This window comes from Pleurodeles waltl, chromosome 10 (genome assembly GCF_031143425.1).
Source record: "Pleurodeles waltl isolate 20211129_DDA chromosome 10, aPleWal1.hap1.20221129, whole genome shotgun sequence".
Taxonomy (NCBI): domain Eukaryota; kingdom Metazoa; phylum Chordata; class Amphibia; order Caudata; family Salamandridae; genus Pleurodeles; species Pleurodeles waltl.
Window position 1 is genome coordinate 858,110,452 of NC_090449.1, and position 22,008 is coordinate 858,132,459.

At 41.0% G+C, this 22,008-nt stretch overlaps 1 protein-coding gene across 2 annotated transcripts in view; it reads right to left on the bottom strand.

Annotated features, from left to right (window-relative positions):
- ADAM22 (ADAM metallopeptidase domain 22) overlaps positions 1-22,008 on the bottom strand; it is a 1,118,190-nt gene that overhangs the window by 436,023 nt on the left and 660,159 nt on the right. For both annotated transcript variants that reach the window (XM_069211564.1, XM_069211563.1), the window contains exon 9: positions 4,321-4,395. In XM_069211564.1, coding sequence (XP_069067665.1) covers positions 4,321-4,395 — 75 coding nt within the window. The remainder of the gene's footprint in view (positions 1-4,320; positions 4,396-22,008) is intronic.

Consider the following 22,008-nt stretch of genomic DNA (forward strand, 5'->3'; position numbering starts at 1 on the left):
TTCCCTCATTACCACCCAGCAAAAGTGCCCTTCATCTCTCCATAGCCGCCCTCCACCCCGCACATACATTTCATTTGTATTATAGCGCAGGTAATGGCTGACTTTACTAATGTACTCAGCTATTCACATAAAATACAGATTTGATCTTTGCAGTAGGCATATAAACCTTCTGCGCTTCTTTATGGCACTAAAACTGCCACTAGACAAGTCTGACCCTTTTGTAGCAGAAACATAATCACAATACTTACTTGACTTTTTTATTGCTGCCTCAAAGCTACAGTTGAAAAGCGTCAGTTGAAGTATGTGCATTGCTTTGAAGACGCAAGCTGCAACTGCAAGACAACTGGTGGCAAAATATATATATATATATATATATATATATATATATATATATATATATATCACTTATGTGGGTCTGGTTTTCCTGGGGGCCATTCGCAGCCCCCAGGGAAACCACACACGTATTGACAAAAGTGATATATATATATATATATATATATCATTCACCAAAAGTATTCACTGCACTCCATGAAGTTTCAATAGTGCCTATTTATTGATGCCAAAGTAACAACCACCAACGCGTTTCAACTCCCCAAGGAGTCTTGGTCACAGTGAGTGAGTCCCTTTTCCCTTTTGCTATTTATACCCCATAGTGCTTCATTATTTACAATGCATCCTGGATAATGTAGTTTCCAATTAAAAAAAAACAACACATTTTTGTAATTTTTCTAATTTTAAATACAATTACTAAAAATAAAAATTAAAAATTAAAAATAAAATAAGAATACAAATAGCCATAACAAATACATACGGTAGTGCTAATAAAAAGTCACATTCCTCCTAATATAATACTTATTGCGTGTGCTCACCTCTAGAGTGCCTCTTCATTCAGTTTCTAATTCATAACTTCATCCTATTTATATGTACCACTGACAAAATAGTATGAGAAGCATTTGACATCCTAGTCGAATAATGATAAGTATTACATTGGAGAAAATTGATATGTGTTTACCTAGGTTCGAGAGAGTAGAACTTAACAGATAATTTATTAAATCTCTCAAGGTCATCAACGACATATGGGTATGTCTTAATTAGAAATGCTGGAACATTACAGTGATACCATCTCTAAATATATATATGAAAAATGGAATAGATATTATAAGGAAATTTGTGTCACTCATATACAGCTTCTTTGTGTAATACAATATAGTAAATGATCAGTGGTACATATAAATAGGATGAAGTTATGAATTAGAAACTGAATGAAGAGGCACTCTAGAGGTGAGCACATGCAATAAGTATTATATTAGGAGGAATGTGACTTTTTATTAGCACTACCGTATGTATTTGTTATGGCTATTTGTATTCTTATTTTATTTTTTATTTTTTATTTTTATTTTTAGTAATTGTATTTAAAATTAGAAAAATTACAAAAATGTTTTTTTTTTTTTAAATTGGAAACTACATTATCCAGGATGCATTGTAAATAATGAAGCACTATGGGGTATAAATAGCAAAAGGGAAAAGGGACTCACTCACTGTGAACAAGACTCCTTGGGGAGTTGAAACGCGTTGGTGGTTGTTACTTTGGCATCAATAAATAGGCACTATTGAAACTTCATGGAGTGCAGTGAATACTTTTGGTGAATTGTATTCTTCGAGATTGGTCCTCTCCGTCACTGGCACCGGCACTGGAGTGCACCACCAAGCAACCTTTAGACCATCTTTGTTTGAAGATATATATATATATATATATATATATATATATATATATATATATATATATATATATATATATAGATCTATCTCTATATATATATATATCTACATAGATATATCTATAGATAGATCTATATATATATACATATATCTATATATATCTATAGATATATCTATAGATATATCCATGTAGATAGATATATCTACATAGATATATCTATATATATAGATCTATATTTTTTTAGTTGTTGTATGGTTTCCTTGGGGTCCAAAAGGGCCCCAAGGGAAAACCTACAACAACTAAAAAAAATATTGCCCCCATGGGCGACCCCCTGTCCATTTTTTTTTCTTTAAAAAAAATAAAATAAAATTTAGCCCCTGGGGGTGACCTGCACCAGGGAGGTAGTGCGGGGGTTAACAAACTCAATTAAATGTTTTGGCACGTGTAATGTGCCAAAAACAACAAATACTACCTTGCCTTTCCTTCTGCTCCCTACTCTAGATCTTCTACCAGCTTTTCCTTCACCATCTTCTCCCTCATCACTGCAACTCCTGGAGCATCATCCACCATGCATAACTGAAATGCTAATTAGGATGGAGGACTCTTCCCTTTCCGCAGCCAGTGAATACATGGACTGTTGGAAGCTCCTTCAATGTATCCGTAAACTGTGCCAGACCCTTTGAAACATCCATTCAAACCTTAGCAAATATACCCCATGAGGTCTCTTGGCTCGCTATTGAACCACTTGCCTATCGTAACATACGTGCAGAAATGACCTTCAGCTGCACTTGTAACTTTCCTCATTAGGGGGCATAATGTCTGCGCATAGCCATCCCACTCATGGTGTTAACTACAACAAATCACGTGGTGATGGGTGGAATTCTTGAAGTAATCTCAGCTACTGACGATCGCTCGGGCTGCATTTCAATCCATCAGTTTTCACCTACCATTCCTCTCTAGACAGAGCCTGGAAATGTGTACTGACCTTCCTCCTCATGCTAGCTGTCCATCCCAAACTGCCAGGTTAGGCTCCTTCTGAAGGAAACACAAGCAGCACCACACACGCTTCCACCTACTTCGGCCTTGTGAGTATGGTGCAGCTTGAGTCCTATAGCACAGTGAGCACAGGACCATGTGTGGGCATACCTGTGGCACACAACATCACCACTTGTTGCCTTTGCATTAATGGGAGCTCTTTCTATTTTGTCTCAGAGGAAGGAGAAGTGTATACACAGGTTCCTGTGTTTGTGCTGAGTTGTAAATGGACATTGCTGACTGTTCTGGTCTGTGTATAACATTAGTACACTGAGCCACTGTTGGCTGATCGAGTTGACTGGACATGAATGTTGGCCTGCTGTCATCCCCATGTTTGACCCCTAGTGTTACGAGTCAGCTGTACCTTTCTCTTCCTGTGTGGAGAGACCTCCGCGGAGAAAGGCAATGCTTAGTGTTTTGTCAGAGTGGCATGACTTTAATATGTATTACATTATAATGCATGTTGCGTTTAAACTAGGATCGAATCACAATTGTTGCAGTGATGCCAGTAGTATATCTCATGCACACACTGTGCTCACATTGTTTTGTCTCTTTTCTCTGTATATTAAACTTCTAAAATGCATTTCCATCATCTCATGTGTGCTTGTTCATGATTAACTGCTTAAATTACAGGATAGGCAGGGAATGGATGTGTTTACTTTCCATAAAAATTATAGCGCTAATGATTGTATGCAGATCACACTTGCTTAACCGAAATTTAAAAGGAGGGTTAGAATCACTGACATGGTAGCTAGTGCTGAGTGACTGATAGAACTTCTAGAAAGTAACTCAGGCTGAAGGATGCTATTTTCTCCTCCATTTGTACTGAGGCTGTTTGATGGAAAGCCCTCGTTCTGATCCACCTGCTTCTTTTGTCGGGCAACCAATTTCTCCTTTGCACAAGAACTCATGCTGTACCACCTTTTGAGAATCTATGCAATGATGCAGTGACTGACACCAACAGCAATAATCCTTTCCTCCATGCCAAGCCACACTATATTTGGTGTTCTCAAGTGGTAAATTGTCACTGTGATTTTTTTTTTAAATTGTCAGTTGGTATTTTCAACATTTATTGGATAGAGATTTGTGATTCTCAGTCAACGATTTGTTGATATTTCGGCTGATAGTCCCTTGCCTGACCACAGTGTGAGTTGGTGGGTTTACTTGCCTGTCAAATTACTCAAACTCGCTTTCCTACATTGTGCACGTGTTGCTGCTTTCTGTCGCTCCTTTGGGTCCAGTACCCTGGTCTCTTGGATTTGTTGTGTTTTTCTTACATGAAATCCTGACACAGAATGGCATTACACCTCGCAAAATTTCACCCAGGTAAGAATTTAAAAAGTGACTTTAATATAAAAAAAACTCTCTAACTATGGGCCAAATTGTTGACGGATAACGTCTACAAAGAAAAGACTAAAATAACTGCATGGCTTGTTCATTCTACAAAATGGCACTGTTTCATATATACCAGAGGAGATGTAGTTTCAAAGGGGAGGTCATGTAAAATCAAGAGGAGCAATCATAACTTGCTGCATTCTATGAAATATGTCGTAGGAATATCTTACCATCAGATGATCATTCACAATCATAAGTTCAATGTACTTTGTTTCATCTTCAACGCTACTTGCCATCCGAAGAATCTACAAAAGTTCAAGAGTGGTTACAACACATCCAGCTAATAAACCGACAAAACCCACAAAAAGTATAACTACTATGCTTTCCTTTTGAAAATTTTGTTTAATTCACATAAGGTTTGCAACATCTGCAAAGTAAACAGGGAATGTTAACAGAAACGATATTGTTAGCTGAGATGTTCTACCAGAGAGTTCCTCTATTTGCTGACTTCTTGCAGTCTTCCCTCTGACCAGTTAATATACATGATAGATGACAATCAATATCTGAAATCGAATAATTATGAAATATCTAGCCTTTAAGTGCTTGCAGTACATTATGCTATGCTGCAAATATTGGATGGCAAGGAGGCATGCATTGATCGTGTATTTATTGTGCTTCTGTATTAAATGTGAAATGCGGAAAGGGATTTTTTTTATAAATGTGATTCTCCTCACCAGGACTTTGGAAACTATAAATGACCTGTATATGGCAGGTACTATCAACGTGAAAGGCAAAATTGGCACCTAATGTAATATTGTGATATATTAAATTAGCTTTGGATGACGCAGAAAAAGAAGGTCCGACATATATTCATACATATCGTGTAATCAAAACGTATAAAGTAGTGTGATTTTAGTAAAGAAAATAATGTACGAGGGAAATTGTGCCCTCGGGGTAGTTCGCCATCATTGTAAACGAGCTTTATTAATCATGAAGTATTGAAAATGTAGTAATCCGTCATAATTGCAAATGTATGCCATGATTTCTTGTTTGAAACTGTTTTGCTTAGCTTAAATTTAGTAGAGGCGTTGGCCTAGTTGCCTGGTCTCAAATTCTAACTGCGTGGCTTTTTCCTTGAACTAATGAAACATATATTCTTGCTTGAAGTTGTATTTTTCCAGTAGAGCTGACTGATACACTTATCTCCAAGGTTTCGTACTAGGCCGGTTTCATCCCCTTTGATACAAGGTCAGTCTGCAGGTGCGGACAATGAAGGTAGAGATAGTAAAATAATTGGCAACCCATGTTACAACTTGTGTTCCAAGGCTCCAAGGACAGTGTATGCATAAATGAGCGCTAGTAAAAGACAATTTTCATTGGACAATTTGAAGCCAACCTATGAACCCTCCAATGGAAGACCCTGCAGAATTTGGAATGTTTCTTACTTAAACCCACTGGACAAAGAGAAGTCAGCCATTTTCCTCGATGCCAGTTTGAAGCCAGATGCCAGGCTCCATTTTGGACGACACCCTGATGCCCTTTTCTCTATCTGAGAGAAAGAGACTTTAAGAATTCTCACCCTAGAGACTTTAACTTTGATTTGCCCCGTCTTGCCCATGCAGTAACTTTGCCCCATTCTCCTTGCCGCTGCAAGGAAGCTTGCCCTTAACTTTGCCCCTTTGAAACTTGCCCCATGCTGATCAATCCGGTACCTGAAGGACGAAGACTTTTCTTGAATGCTGATTGTATTTGGTAAATATGAAAGGATAAATGTATTATGCATTGTGTTTCTCCTTTTAGGTACCAACTGCTATTTTGATAGGGTCCTAGCTAGAAGTTTTCCAAATTTGTGTTGACTAAATTCGTTTTGCATGAAGCCCCACATGCCAATGCTAATTAGAGGTTAGTCGAGGTATTCATTCAATGTACCATGTTAAATTGAAATCTTGTTATGCTGACCAATGTATGAAATTAGTCAAATACAGTTAGTCATATTAGTGATTTGCATTGCGATAACTGAGTGTATCATCATCCAGATTTTGCGTAGATTGCGTTTCTTCCACCGTTATGGACAGCCAGTAATGTTCATATACATATATCATTTGGTTTTGAGACTTATATATATCGTGTTAGCTTTGTTAATATAGGGAAATAAATTCACTAACTTTTAATAAACTGGTGTGGTTATTCATGACTGAAAGGTCATGGTGCGCCGAAATACCAACTGTTACTGATTTCTGATGTGCTATAGTGATCTAATAATTGAGTATTGATTACCGATTGCAATAGTTATTGATTATTGATCTGAGTGACTCGACTATTTTAGGATGAGGAGAGCCCGACTCGGTTAAAAGATTCACCGACCTCCAACGTGTCCAGGTACAGGTAATTTATAAGGGCTGGACGCGTTATCAGTAGATGGTAGCAGAGATTGATGGTTTAGCCCTTTGGGACCCCATCCGAACAATAGACAGAGTCAAGTTAGAATTTTCTTTGATAAAACAAGTTGGAGGGATGATGATGCCCTAAGTCCCCCAATGACTTTCCCGGAATCTCGGAGTTTGCGAATGAGGAACATGGAGGTATGAGAATGGTCTCGGCGTTTCTAGTGACGGTATGAGTGAAGTTAGGGTTTTGCGCTTGCACAGCTTATTGCCGCAGACTAATTGAGAAGTTTGTGAGGATTTAAGGGGTTAAAAGATATTAGAGGAGTGTTACTCCAAAGGCGTGAGAGTAGGGAAGTCGTCGAACTTCATGTGTGTGTAGCGCTTTGAGCAGAAAAATTGTCCACATGGTTGTTGATGTTGAGACGGGCCCTGCGAGGTCAAGAGACTCCGGAGTATGTTGAAAAGTGTATGTGACACTTGTTTGATGTTGTGATCTGGTCAGGTTTAATAGGTTGATCGGGCGTGGTCAACAAGTCGGTATGAATGTTGCGGAGTGAAAGAAAACTTCGACTTTGAGATTTGACGAATTCTAAAGTGCACTAGAATAGTTCATTGATCAGTTGAGAGTAAAGTTTGCAGGTCAAATTTTGCTTGCGAAAGTGGGAAACCGAGAAAGATGGAATAACTGCCGAGGCTAGTGAAAAATGCCTAAGGTTTCTGAAGCGATTGTATTACCTTTCCTGTAGTAAACCGACAGATCTGTTTTATTCTTTTGGTTAAGTGCTCGCGTTATATTGCAGGAATTAGTTTATGAGTGAAGCCGAATGAAAAGAGGACAAGCCGCGGGACTTTGTCAGCCGCAGTGTGTGAGTGTGACGTCACTAGGAGCCGCGCTGGGATAGGTCGGTTGGTGAGAAGGGTCGCGCACGGATTGGACGCAGTCCGTGAGGCGCAATTAGAAGGGGAAAGGCAAGCGAAGAGTATTCCGGGAATTAAAGTCGCTTATTGATTACATATTTTAGAAAAACAAAAGACGGAAAGATGAAATTTTTCAAAGCATTTAAGAGTGCCATGAGGGGAGATGTTTATATTAAAGCAAATGTAGGAGAAGAAACACCGCCTGAGGGTACACAGCTTACATTGTCATTGAAGAAAAGGGTGTAGCACCATGTCTTTGGTTAACACAATGGTGCAAATTAACAGAGAAACATGGAAGTGTAGCGTTCCCTATCCACGGGTTGTTTAATCTAAGAGTTTTAGAAAATCTGAGATTTGCGCTATACGACATGAAAGTACCTCCAAGACCAGCACAGTTTGAGGCACTAGCAATTTGGGAGCTAATAGCTAGAAACCAACAACAAAAGAAATTTGAGACAAGAATAAGAAAAGTAGAAAAGACACTAGCGGATGCTAGATGGGACAGCACACAAAAGGTTTGGAGATCAGACGTATTGCAGGGGATTAAATTGTTTCCAGCGATTACTGATGAAGTGGAGACGGAAGGAAGGAAAGCCACCTATAAGACAAACAGGAGTCAGTCCAGAGATAGAGAGAACAATAGAAACTCGAAAAGGGGATACGAGTCAGATGATGAGGAGTTCATTATACAATTGCTGAATGATCGCCCGCCACCATACGTGGAAAGCGAAAAAGGCTCAAGCATTAGTACTGCCCCTCCAGAACCAATACAAGGTAATGTAACACCAAATTTGAGAATATCTCAGAGGCCGAGCAGCTCCGACATGCCTTTCTCACCACAAATACCACAGATTCAGAGAATATACCCAGACGTGCCGACATTGAAACCTGCTGATAACTATCAGCCACAGGTTCAAAGGCACTGTCGTGATGAGCATAACATGGGAATGACTTCTGATTCAATTGCACAGGGAGGACAAATCTATCAGAGACCGATATTGATTCAAGCTGAATCAACACAGTTCTCGATGCCCCAAAAGCAGACACAAGAAGTGAGAGTAATAGAAAGCCAGTTAGGTATGCCAGCAATGATGAACCACAATGTGGGGATTAACATGCCACAGAATTCGGGGAACATCAGAATCCAGACGCGATATCTCTGCCTATCACTGTAGGTCCACCAGTACCACTGTACATACAGGCAAATTCAAGCACAAGCGACCAAGGGTTAATGATACAGAATGGGACAGGGAGAAGCTGCATAGAAACCACTCCAGAGACAACTCCGATAGCGGCACTGCCAAATGGATCTGGGTCCTTGTCGGAATTTAGTCCAATTCCAATTTGTGCTCCGTCAATCGTGGTAAGGTCACATCCACCACTATTAGTACCGTTAACCTCACAGACTGAAACATTACAGAAACCATCAGTGGCAGTTAATGTAACTGCTACACTGATGGGACTGAACGCGCAACAGTTAACACAATGGTTTGACAGCCTGAACTCCCCACAGAGTACATCTAGCGGGAAGGGAGAAGAATACCTGAATAAAATAAGGTTGGGTATGGAGGCAGATGAACTGGTAGAGGGAACAATGGGTTTGAACAGATTAGAATCATACACAGAGGAAGAACTAAGATACATGTGCCCTAGGATTACAAGAGAAGTGAGCAGCATACATAAGAAGTTACAAGAAATTGCAGACAGAAACGAGATCGATATAAGTAAGACTAAACACCTGAGCAGAAGTTACAGGTTAGACTTTGAGACAAAAGATTTTGAACACATGAGATCCGCAGGGATGAAAACACACCTTAAAGAGATACTGCAGAGTGCACAGGTCTGGAGATGTTTAGACAAGTGGGAAAGCAGGTGGGTTAAGAAAAAGGACAAAAAGAAAGAAAATACTCTAGAGCGGAATGAGAAAAAACAACAGAATGACGACCTGATAACTATGTTACCAATGAGAGAGACAGCAGGGGGAAAACTTGTACATGTACCATGGCACAGGTGCGATATTCAATCCTTTACGGATGACTTTCCCAAATTGAGAGAGAAGCCGATTGAGTGGTATCAACAAACAGATAGATTTGTGAAACTCGCGAAGTGTCTCTGGGAAGACCTGAATACTTTATTTGAAATTGTGGTTCCGGCAGATTTGTGGGAAGATTGTAAAAGGGCTGTAGGTTGGCCGACGAGTGAACCAGAGAGAGATAGGGACACAGGTGCGCCATCACCTACGGTAATGAGTTTGTACCACAAGGTGATCGAGCACTTGAAAACCAAGGTTGCGTCGAAAAATGTGGATTGGCAAAGGATTGACAGGACCGCCCAAGAGGTTAAAGAGTCTATACACGCATATTATGAGAGGTTGTTGAAAGCGTTTAAGAACTACAGTGGCACAGAAACGATTGAGGCAAAGGACATGCTCCATTTTGTGTTCAGGTTTGTGGAAGGTTTGAGACCCGAAATCAGCCAGATGATTAAAACGCATTTGATTTGTTGGCAGTCAAAGTCGATTGATGAAGTGTTGAATTATGCAAAATACTGCAGTGATGAGATTGAGACAAAGCAGAAAAGATTGAAAGAAAAGGTGATGGTGATGCAGCTTAGAGCAGCTCAGACAGGTTTACAAGGTTTGCAAGGTTTTCAACAACAGATGCCGCAGCAGCAGCAACAGGGAAACGCTGTGTTTCAGCCGCAGATGAGAGGCAGAGGCCGAGGAGGTTTTGTGAATAATGGTCCTGATTGAATACCGTTATGATTCCAAATGGTATACAGGCAATGAAGAAGGTGATGCCATGTCACACGTGCGGAATCGTCGGGCATTGGAAACGGGAGTGCCCAATGATGGTGCAGGAAGGTGTAGGTCAGCAAAGCAATGATGTCAATGCATTCCAGACTATGAGAGGACCGAAACTGAGAGGTCCAAACCCAAATTTCCAAAACAATATAAACCAGCTGCAGGGTTTACAACCCATGCAACCGCAACAGGTGCAAATGCCCCGTGTGCAAATGGCACAATTGCAGCCAATGCAACAGCAGTTTCCTATGGTACCTAATCAGCAAATGCAAATACCCTTAGCACCAATGAATCAGCAGCAAGCAATGCTTCCTCAACAGGTCACGGGTCAGGGAATGAGTCAAAATGACACAGTACACCAATTCCCACTACACAGCGAGAATGGAATAAACGATGTATGGGAGAGTGAAAGTTCAGATGAGTAGGGAAATTGTGTGCTTGCAGCATCTTTGGAAGTTGATCAAAAGGGTCCGTATGTGGAGGGAAGAGTTATGGGTCATCGCGTTTCATTTTTGGTTGACACAGGAGCTACACGTTCCACTGTTAGGAGCATTGAAGTACCAAATTTGCCACTTTCATGGAGAACAGTTCAAGTAGTGGGAGTAGCAAATAGGTACCTGACGAACCCAATCACAGATCCAGTACAAGTCAGAATTGGAAACTACCAAGGGTCACATAAATTTGTGGTATGTGACTCAAGCCCGATATCACTGTTAGGGAGAGACCTACTGTGCAAATTGGGATGTTCAATTATGTGTTTGAACGATGGAATTAAAATTCAGACGAGCAGTGATGGGGAAGAAGAGGACAGTGTAGGAGGGGACAAAGTGGAAACTGTCGATGAAGAGTATCCCCTGATTACCCTTTACCCAATGATCACTGAAGCAGATATTCCTGCTGAGTTACAGGAAACAGTTGGAAAAGAAGTGTGGGATATGACAGGGAAAGAGGTGGGATTGGTGAAAGGAGTGGAACCAGTGAAAGTGACCGTAAAACCCAATGTAACCTTTCCCCAGACCCCACAGTACCATATGGCACAAGACACCCTCATGAAAGTCGCCCAACTCATTGATGAGTTTGTAAAACAGGGAGTACTGAAAGAGGTGTTAAGCAGTCCATGTAATTCACCAATCATGGGACTAATAAAACCGAGTGGAAAGGTCCGAATTGTTCAGGATTTGAGGAAAATAAATGACATAATAATCAAATGTTGTCCTGTAGTACCAAATCCAGCTGTGATAATGTTTCAAGTCCCTTGTGATGCTGAGTGGTTCTCAGTCATCGACTTGTCACAAGCATTCTTTTCGGTGCCTCTTCATGAGGACAGCCAATTTCTCTTTTGTTTCAAATTCTTAGACAGAGTTTACAGTTGGTGTCGAATTCCTCAAGGGTTTTCGGAGTCACCGTCAATTTTCAATCAGATTCTAAAGAAAGATTTGGAAGCGTTGGAGTTGCCATTCGAGTCAACCCTAGTACAGTACATTGACGACTTACTGATTGCATCCAAGACAGAAAGTGACTGCACAGCCGACACCATTGCCCTATTGAACCATTTGGGAAGGAATGGACACAAGGTGTCTCCTTCAAAATTACAATTCTGCCAGAAGAAAGTGAAATATTTGGGTCACCAAATAGAGAAAGGGTCACGAAGAATTATGAAGGAAAGAATAACAAGTGTACTTCAAATGAGTCCCCCAAAGACGAGGAGGGAGGTGAGAAAGTTTTTGGGAATGGTGAGCTACTGTCGCCAATGGATCCCCAATTTCTCAACCCTAGCAAAACCTTTACTGAAACTGACCCAGAAGGATGCATTGGATGAAATTGAGCTGAAAGGAGATGAGATGGATGCTTTTATTGAATTGAAAGAATGCATGTGCAGGGCTCCAGCTTTAGGTATGCCTGACTACACAAAGCCTTTCACATTGTTTTGTCATGAACGTGATGCATGTTCCTTGTCTGTCTTGACCCAAGCCCATGGTGGCGTAAACAGACCAGTAGCATATTTTTCAGCTACTTTGGATCCGGTCGCAGCAGCACTGCCAGGGTGCTTGCATGCCGTAGCCGCAGTTGGTATCAGCCTCACTCAGAGTGAAGGAATAGTGATGGGACACCCTTTAACAGTCAAGATCCCTCACTCAGTCAAGATACTTTTGACACGTTCTCGAACACAACACATGACTGGTGCTAGACTCACAAGGTACGAAACAATAATTCTGGGATCACCTAATGTGCAGCTGAAAAGGTGCACTACATGGAACCCAGCAACCTTGTTTCCCAGTGAAAATGCCGAAATTGAGAACGCCGAAGACATCGAGCACGACTGTCTTCAGGTGACTGAATTTTGCACCAAACCAAGACCTGATATCAAAGATACCCGATTGGAAGAAAATGATCAAATTATTTTTGTTGATGGTTCATGTTTAAGAGATGCACTGGGTATATTGAAAGCAGGGTACGCTGTATGTACGGTAACAGGTATTTTGGAAGCATCTTGGCTTCAAGGAGTTTACTCTGCACAAGTAGCAGAATTGGTAGCCCTTACTAGAGCTTGCCAACTCTCTGCATTAATGAAAGTTACCATTTACACTGACAGCCAGTACGGGTTTGGAATAGTGCATGATTTTGGACAATTGTGGTCACAGAGAGGCTTCATGACCTCTTCAGGATCACCAGTGAAAAATGGTGAAAGAATAAGAGAATTGTTACATGCCATCCAACTACCAGGAGAAGTAGCAGTGGTAAAATGCAGTGCACACTCGAAGGGACAAGACTATGTTTCTCTGGGAAATGGATATGCGGATCAAGTTGCAAGGTTTTGCGCATTGAACTGTATATTGCTTAGGGATGAATGGAATTTGATAAGTGAACCAGAACTCGAACCAAGCAAAATCTTTGCTCTAAAGGTGGTAGATACGATGGACGAATTGAAATCCTTACAGAATGATGTCAGTGAGGATGAGAAACTCTCGTGGACCAAATCACAATGTGTAAAGAGACTAGATGAATTATGGGTTTCAAGTGAAGGGAAATTCGTTCTTCCAAACAGCCTTTTGACACAGATAGCCAGATTTTACCATGGACAAGCTCATCTTGGGAGGGATGCCATGATTAGACTGTTTAAAACTGATTGGTTTAACCCCACATTCCGTCAAGTTGCTGAAGCAGTTTGCCACCGTTGCGTCATTTGATAACAGATGAATGCAGGGAAGGGAACCGTAGTAAATTTGAGCCACATTGGAAGAGCAGGGGGTCCCTTCAGCAGGATGCAAATGGACTTTATTGAGATGCCTGTGCATGGAGGCTTGAAGTATGTGTTGGTGGTTGTGTGCATTTTTAGTCACTGGATCGAAGCATACCCTACACGCAGAAATGACAGTCTCACAGTTGCAAAACTACTCTTGAGAGAGCTAATACCACGTTTTGGATTCCCGATCTCTTTAGAATCAGATAGGGGAAGTCCCTTCAATAATGAAGTAATAAAATTGCTTTGTGCAGCACTGAACATAGAGCAAAAGCTGCATTGTAGCTACCGCCCTGAAGCATCAGGTCTAGTGGAGCAAATGAATGGCACATTGAAATCAAGAATGGCGAAAATATGCGCATCAACAAACTTGAAATGGCCTGACGCATTGCCTTTGGTACTAATGTCAATGAGAAACACCCCTGACAGAAGACTGGACTGTCCCCGCACGAGATCCTCATGGGCAGAGCCATGAGACTTCCAGCAGTTCCTGCAAATGCTCTTTTGAATATTACAGATTATATGGTGTTAGACTACTGCAAAGGTCTAGCTGATGTGGTTCGCTCTTTCTCTCACCAGGTGGAGGCAACCACCTTGCCACCGATCCAAGGTCCAGGACACGCCCTGAAAGCAGGTGACTGGGTCGTGATAAAGAAGCACGTGAGGAAGTCGTGTTTGGAACCCCGTTGGAAAGGACCTTTTCAAGTGATTTTGACGACTACCACTGCTGTGAAGTGTGCGGGAGTTCCCAACTGGATCCACGCCAGTCACACAAAGAGGGTATTGTGTCCCACAGACGAGGAAGTTGAAGCGCTGAAGTTACCAGTACCTGATAACAAAGTGCCAAGCGCTGAGACAGAGCTAAAAAGAACTAGAAGCGAACAGGCAGAAATAGAGGAGGGAGAAATATTCTCAGAGGACGAAGCAACTGATTCACTTGGGGAAGACCAAGGAGGAGCCTCAAAAAGCGACGAAGCAGCTGAAGGTAACAAAGAGCCTGAAGCAGCTGAAGGTAACAAAGAGCCTGAAGCAGCTGAAAGTGACAAAGAGCCTGAAGAAAGTAACAGTGACAAAGGGCTCGAAACAGGTGAAGAAGTAGGAGAGCCTGATCAGAGGAGGGCTTTCCCAGAAGCAGACGATACAGGAAAAGAAAAGGAAAACCTGATTGACTCCCCAGAAGGAGGGGACAAGGCAGAACAGAACGAAACTGCTCAAACTCCTTCAGAAGAGATTGCAGGTCCCTCAAGTGGACCCAGTGCAAAAAGGAGACAAAGCATATCACCAGTAAAATTAAGAATTAGGGGAACGTTGAACGACAGCGAAGGGCCAAGAGTGAAAGAGAAAAGAAAGGAAGTGTCTGACGCAATAACAGCACCAAGCGCAGAGAAAGACTTGGCCAAAGAGGAAAGTACCAGTGAGAAAGAATCAAAGAGAGATGCAAAATTGAAAAGAAGAAGGATACCGAGCAGAAGGTATTCCGGTCTGGAGTGGGCATACGTAGCCAATAACGATTGGTCAGACAAATTTGTATCCCTCAGTCTCGAGAACGAAGAGGCAGAACTTCATTTTGGCACAAGAGAAATAAAACTTCATGAACTTTACTGATTAAAGACATTGATCACCTGATTGACTTTTCAACCGGCTAAGACATTGCTAACTTGATTGACTTTGAAACCAATTTTGAGACAACGCTGCTAACCGATAAGAGACCAAAGCTGCTAAAGAAAACTGTGTGAACATTGAACTCGTTCAGCCTTGTAAATACCTGCAAATCCGCTTTGATAAAGTGTCTTCAACTTCCTGATTCTATACAGATCATGACTAGCTTCACTACACAGGGGCGTAAAATGAAGTGTTGTAAATACATGTGTATAGGTTTAATAACCGCATGCGTACTAATCATTGTAGCAATAGTTCTTGGAATGCATGGTAAAAATGACAGTGAGATGAATGATGCTTCTACTTCTAAACCTATTATCGTTACTGAACTAACAGCTCTGAAGAGACTCGAGCAAGACGAGAGACGATTGTATGATAAGAAGGAACTTTCATCTAACGTTTTCTATCGCTTGCTGAGTGAGTATGTTGAGACCATGGATGCGAAAGATTGTTATGTGTGTACACAAATACCTACCTCAGTGGTGGAAGGGGTGACGTATCATAGCATGCCTCTTACGTATGGAATTACATGTAGTATAATAGCTTCCAGATTTTATGGTCAAACGTACATTCATTATTTTTACACTAATTATGATGTTACTTTTGCATATGTCCCCATAATAGGGCACCTGAGTAAAATAGCTAGAGATTATTATGCCAAATTAATGAGGGAATTCTTCGAACCAATGTCACCTTTTCACACAGCTCACGCACATAGAGAGAACCTTACATGCTTGCTTTCACCAGTAGAAATAAATTTCTTAGACCGCACTGATGATAGGAGGAAAGAAATGAAGGAGGAATTAGAAAGGGAATTACACAAAAGAACATCTGTAGATAATTATGCTTTTGCCGCAATAAAGACACAAGGAAAAATAGCTTTAGATACATTTCACGTAGGGAAATTTTGTATATATAGAGCTGAATCATATTATGACACAGTTTTTGTGGGAACGAGTGAACGCAAACATACGTATGCATTTAAACCTAAGTGGACGTTCATGCTGAATGGACAAGACCCAGTTATTCCTGGAATATATTACATTTGTGGACTCAACGCCTATTATCGTCTTCCTAAAGGATGGTATGGGAGGTGTTATTTGGGAATAGTGTTCCCAAAGATTTACCAACTAGACGACTTAAAGAAATTTCCAAAGCTGTCTGAATCACATCATGTTCAGAAAAGGGAGACAGCTTCTGGTGTGGTAGGAGATATATTTGGAGCATTGATTCCTTCAGTAGGAGTCATATTGAATTCAATAAAAATACGAAAGTTGTCTACTATTGTGGATAACATGCTGACAAAGTTTTCAGGAGCTATAATACTGATGGATGCTGAACTTGCTGCAGAAAGAGCTATGACTCTTCAAAATCGGCTTGCCTTAGACATTCTTTTAGCAAAGGATGGCGGCGTTTGCAAAATGCTTGGTACACGTCACTGTTGTACATATATACCAGACAGCAGTGGAAAAATTAAAACGATGCTTACAAATTTAACTAAAGAAAGTGTAGATTTAAAGGAATTGAAAGAACCAGGAGTTTGGGAGAAAGTTGGAAAAGGATTTGCTTCTGTGGGAAATTGGCTCAGCAACGTTTGGAACGGATTGTTACTAAAAATAGTAAAGGGAATATTAATAATATTGATTTGTATATTAGGTTCTTGGGGAACATGGAAAGCTTTCAAAATGTTAAAAGCAAGGAACAAAAGGAAAAGAGAAGGGAAAATGGAGAACAAAATGGTGGAAATATATAGAGAAAAATCAAAAGGGACTAAAAGAAAAAGGGAATTGACTGAAGTGCCAAATTACTATACAGAATTTTAATGGAATAAAATGTGTGGGTAGATTTGATGTGATGACATAATTAGTCATCAGAGGAGGGATTGATGACGCAGAAAAAGAAGGTCCGACATATATTCATACATATCGTGTAATCAAAACGTATAATGTAGTGTGATTTTAGTAAAGAAAATAATGTACGAGGGAAATTGTGCCCTCGGGGTAGTTCGCCATCATTGTAAACGAGCTTTATTAATCATGAAGTATTGAAAATGTAGTAATCCGTCATAATTGCAAATGTATGCCATGATTTCTTGTTTGAAACTGTTTTGCTTAGCTTAAATTTAGTAGAGGCTTTGTCCTAGTTGCCTGGTCTCAAATTCTAACTGCGTGGCTTTTTCCTTGAACTAATGAAACATATATTCTTGCTTGAAGTTGTATTTTTCCAGTAGAGCTGACTGATACACTTATCTCCAAGGATTCGTACTAGGCCGGTTTCATCCCCTTTGGTACAAGGTCAGTCTGCAGGTGCGGACAATGAAGGTACAGATAGTAAAATAATTGGCAACCCATGTTACAACTTGTGTTCCAAGGCTCCAAGGACAGTGTATGCATAAATGAGCGCTAGTAAAAGACAATTTTCATTGGACAATTTGAAGCCAACCTATGAACCCTCCAATGGAAGACCCTGCAGAATTTGGAATGTTTCTTACTTAAACCCACTGGACAAAGAGAAGTCAGCCATTTTCCTCGATGCCAGTTTGAAGCCAGATGCCAGACTCCATTTTGGACGACACCCTGATGCCCTTTTCTCTATCTGAGAGAAAGAGACTTTAAGAATTCTCACCCTAGAGACTTTAACTTTGATTTGCCCCGTCTTGCCCATGCAGTAACTTTGCCCCATTCTCCTTGCCGCTGCAAGGAAGCTTGCCCTTAACTTTGCCCCTTTGAAACTTGCCCCATGCTGATCAATCCGGTACCTGAAGGACGAAGACTTTTCTTGAATGCTGATTGTATTTGGTAAATATGAAAGGATAAATGTATTATGCATTGTGTTTTTCCTTTTAGGTACCAACTGCTATTTTGATAGGGTCCTAGCTAGAAGTTTTCCAAATTTGTGTTGACTAAATTTGCTTTGCATGAAGCCCCACATGCCAATGCTAATTAGAGGTTAGACGAGGTATTCATTCAATGTACCATGTTAAATTGAAATCTTGTTATGCTGACCAATGTATGAAATTAGTCAAATACAGTTAGTCATATTAGTGATTTGCATTGCGATAACTGAGTGTATCATCATCCAGATTTTGCGTAGATTGCGTTTCTTCCACCGTTATGGACAGCCAGTAATGTTCATATACATATATCATTTGGTTTTGAGACTTATATATATCGTGTAAGCTTTGTTAATATAGGGAAATAAATTCACTAACTTTTAATAAACTGGTGTGGTTATTCATGACTGAAAGGTCATGGTGCGCCGAAATACCAACTGTTACTGATTTCTGATGTGCTATAGTGCTCTATTAATTGAGTATTGATTACCGATTGCAATAGTTATTGATTATTGATCTGAGTGACTCGACTATTTTAGGATGAGGAGAGCCCGACTCGGTTAAAAGATTCACCGACCTCCAACGTGTCCAGGTACAGGTAATTTATAAGGGCTGGACGCGTTATCACTTTTGAGGCACTAAACTTTCCACATTAGAAACCCCAAACTGAAAGAGATATCAACTAAGTAAAAAAGGTAACAAGGAGGAGTTAAAAGCCATGTTTTCGCCACCTTCTGTTATTGAGTTGTTTTTCAATTTTAAGAAGAGAAGCTGCAAGAGAATTTAAGCAACATCTTTTAAGCAACATTGTAAATCCCGCTCAACCACAATGTTGCTTTGCTGCTTCTGTAAACAAGAAATCAACAGGAATGGTTACTTGAACATTGGCCAAGGAACTGGTGAAGTTGAGAGCATCGTTGACAGTGACCAACAATTGGAACCTACAAAAAGAACTTGCATTTTGACCATTATTGATGCTTGTACGGTTTCCAGAATCACAGCAGACAACGTATGGAGGATTGGTGACCAGAAATTCAGTGTCAGCATTTGTCCTAAGAGATGCAGAACTTGACTCTCCTTCTTCCCCCTTTAAAGGCACATTCATTTGAAAGGTAGATGGCAAGAACTGAATTATTTGGCTTGGTTGAAACAACATGTATTTTCATATGGACTTCTCTGCCAGTGACGTTTTGTGTGGTCTTATGAAAGGCAGACAATATAAATCCACGTCAAAAATATGTTTCCTCTACCAGCACAGGTCCCTGCATTTTTGGTTTTAAGCTATGGTAAACAGAAAGTAGATCAACTTATGCCCATGTCCCTATTGGGAACATGGTTTTATGTCTGAATATCATTGCTAACATGTTGTGTGACAAATAATTTGCCTTAAGTGCCATTTGCAAATATATTGTCCCACTAGGTGTATACTTTATATTATTAAGTCCAGTGGGGTGGTACTTTTGTGAACAATATTCAGTCCCCAGTATTCTGGTACTTAAACATGAAACAAATCACACCCAATATGAACGAATGGATTAGTCTGCCTAGTCCAATTAGCTTTAATGTAATACTTTCACTCCAACGAAGTGGACAATGGCGGTGAAATGTTCCTGCCAAGTAAAACAATTGAGCAGCTTGAGTGCATGTGGAACAGTGCAATGCAGCAGTCCTGTGTACATAAAACATGGTATAATGGAATATAAAACACATATTGCACCCATACAAGATGTGACTAGACACCAGTCAATAAGAGATGCATAGGTTTGAGGTTCTGAATTTAATCCTGTTGAGAGGGTGAAGCTGCATGGCCTACCAGGCAACACCCCCAAAAGAGGGTGTGTTCTAGCGCCATCCTGGTTGTCATTTCATCTTTGAGCGAATGGCAAACAGGTGCATGTTTCAATGTTTATTCATGAACGTTGCTGCGATGAAAAAAGGCAAAACCTACGACAGCCAGAGTTCTTCATCAGACTGCAGTGATTGATTCTGCTGGAAGTAAAGCAGGGTGACATTCAGGGCCCTGGCTACTTCCAGTGCAGGCAACACCTACTCTATTTAGAGTCTGAGACAGTTACAGTTAACTGGAGTTTTTGCAAATGTTAGATGCATGTCTGATTTGCAGACAGTATAAAGGGTCCAAGAACTCCAGCTAAGGTATCAGGCTATGTAAGAATCAGGATCATCTGGCAGTAAAAGGCATAGATAGAGGCAACCTTCTTTGAAATATATCCCTTAGCCACATTAAGCATAGATGCATGCTTCTCAACAAGGAAGTTACAGTATATTCCAGTGGCGGCCGTTAAGTACAAATGTGAGGGGGGCCAGAGTGGGGAATCGCACCCACATATGCACACTCACACCCATGTATTCATATCCAGACATGCACACACACACTCATTCACAACACTCACTCACAAATGCACCATATATGCATGCATGCACCAAACAGTCAATGAAAAACAACACGTACGTGTTGCACCATACAGAAAGAGAAGGCTCGGTGGTGCCAGGAGGATTGGGACTGCTGCCTCACCTCATTGGCTGACTTGATGTCAGCCAATGAGGGGCGGCAGCAGTCCTTACCTCATCACAGAGTAGGATGGGGTCAGAGCAGTGCTTAATTTGTGATTGTTGTTGACGGTGCAGAGCCCCTGCACTTTACTGTGAGCAAAAGACACATATGGGAAAGACGGAGGAAGAGAAAAATGAAAAAGCGTCACAATGGGAAAAAGCAGAAAGCTGCAAGAGTGTGCTGATGGGGCAGGGAGTGGCTTTAAATGGATTAAAGAGGCCCGAGATGGCTTCAGGATTACGCTGCCTCAGTATTCCGTGTTTGCACATTTAATTGCAGCAGCTGCGTGTTTAAGAGGAGGGCTTTGGGCACCTGAATGTTTTTATTTACAAATTAAGCACTGGGTCCGAGAAACTGCTGACCCCCACCCACTCTGAGGCGAGGTACCAGTGATAGACACTCGGCCCTGGGAACCTGAACCTGAAACACCAAGGAATGGGGCTATCACTGACACTCTCCCTTCGTCAGGAGGGAGAGGGCCACGACGACATTTGTTAAGCTGAGGAGATCATGTCCACAGGAGCTGTGACATTCTCAGCCCAGCAAAGTTCAGCTCTGGCAGCCAGGAGCCAGCCTGTGCATTTAGCTCATGTCTCGCTCCTGGCTGACTGACCTGAAAATAAAGAGTGTCTGTCAGGCTGACCCTTGCTCTGCCTGACAGACACTCTTTATGTCCAAAAGGTGTGGATCGTTCCCCTCCATCCTTAAGGACGGGCTGCTGCTGGTATATTCATGGCCCAGGTTGCCTTGCTCTAAGTCATCATTTTGATGATGGACAAGTGGAAATGTCCATCCCTTTGGAATGAAGGTTAGTGTACTAAGTGTGTGCATAATGCTCTTGGCCTCAACATACATTCCTGCAATCATGTATGTCATTCTCCCTCGTATCTGCTAGGGATACTGAACATATGACAATTTATTATCATCTAGTAGCTGTAAAGATCCCCATCGTATTTTGCGTACAACATATTTTATATGGTCAAAGTGGCTGCTATTTTTACCTTTCTGAATAACAGAAAAAATCTGCTTTGAATTCTTATTTAAAAACTTAGATTGGTTAGATTGTGGCAATGATAAAAAAAAACTTCTACTTCTTGCTTCGTGAAGCCGTGGCCATCTTCTTTTTCCTCTTGCAATGACAGACATGGCATTGATTGTGAAGATACAGAGATTTACCATACTGTTAACTTGCTTCGGAAGAACTGGGAATGTGTTTTGTTTCCAAATGGTCTATTAATCGCCACAATGTCTGCTCCTAAGGAGACTCATTGTATGGTGGGCTTTCACAGGGCACAAAAGGGTTTCCTCTGAACATAACTCATTTAGTGCAGCTCATCATCATGTGAAAAATACAATTCTTCCTGAACTTAATCCTTGCACTTCTCCTCTTGGAGGCCAATTGTACCAAGGGTGCAAAAGGACAGATGGCCCCTTGGGGAACTTTCACCCTTAGGCAGCATGTAGGATTAAAACCTGTGTTAATATGTGATTGAGTGTCTTTCTTA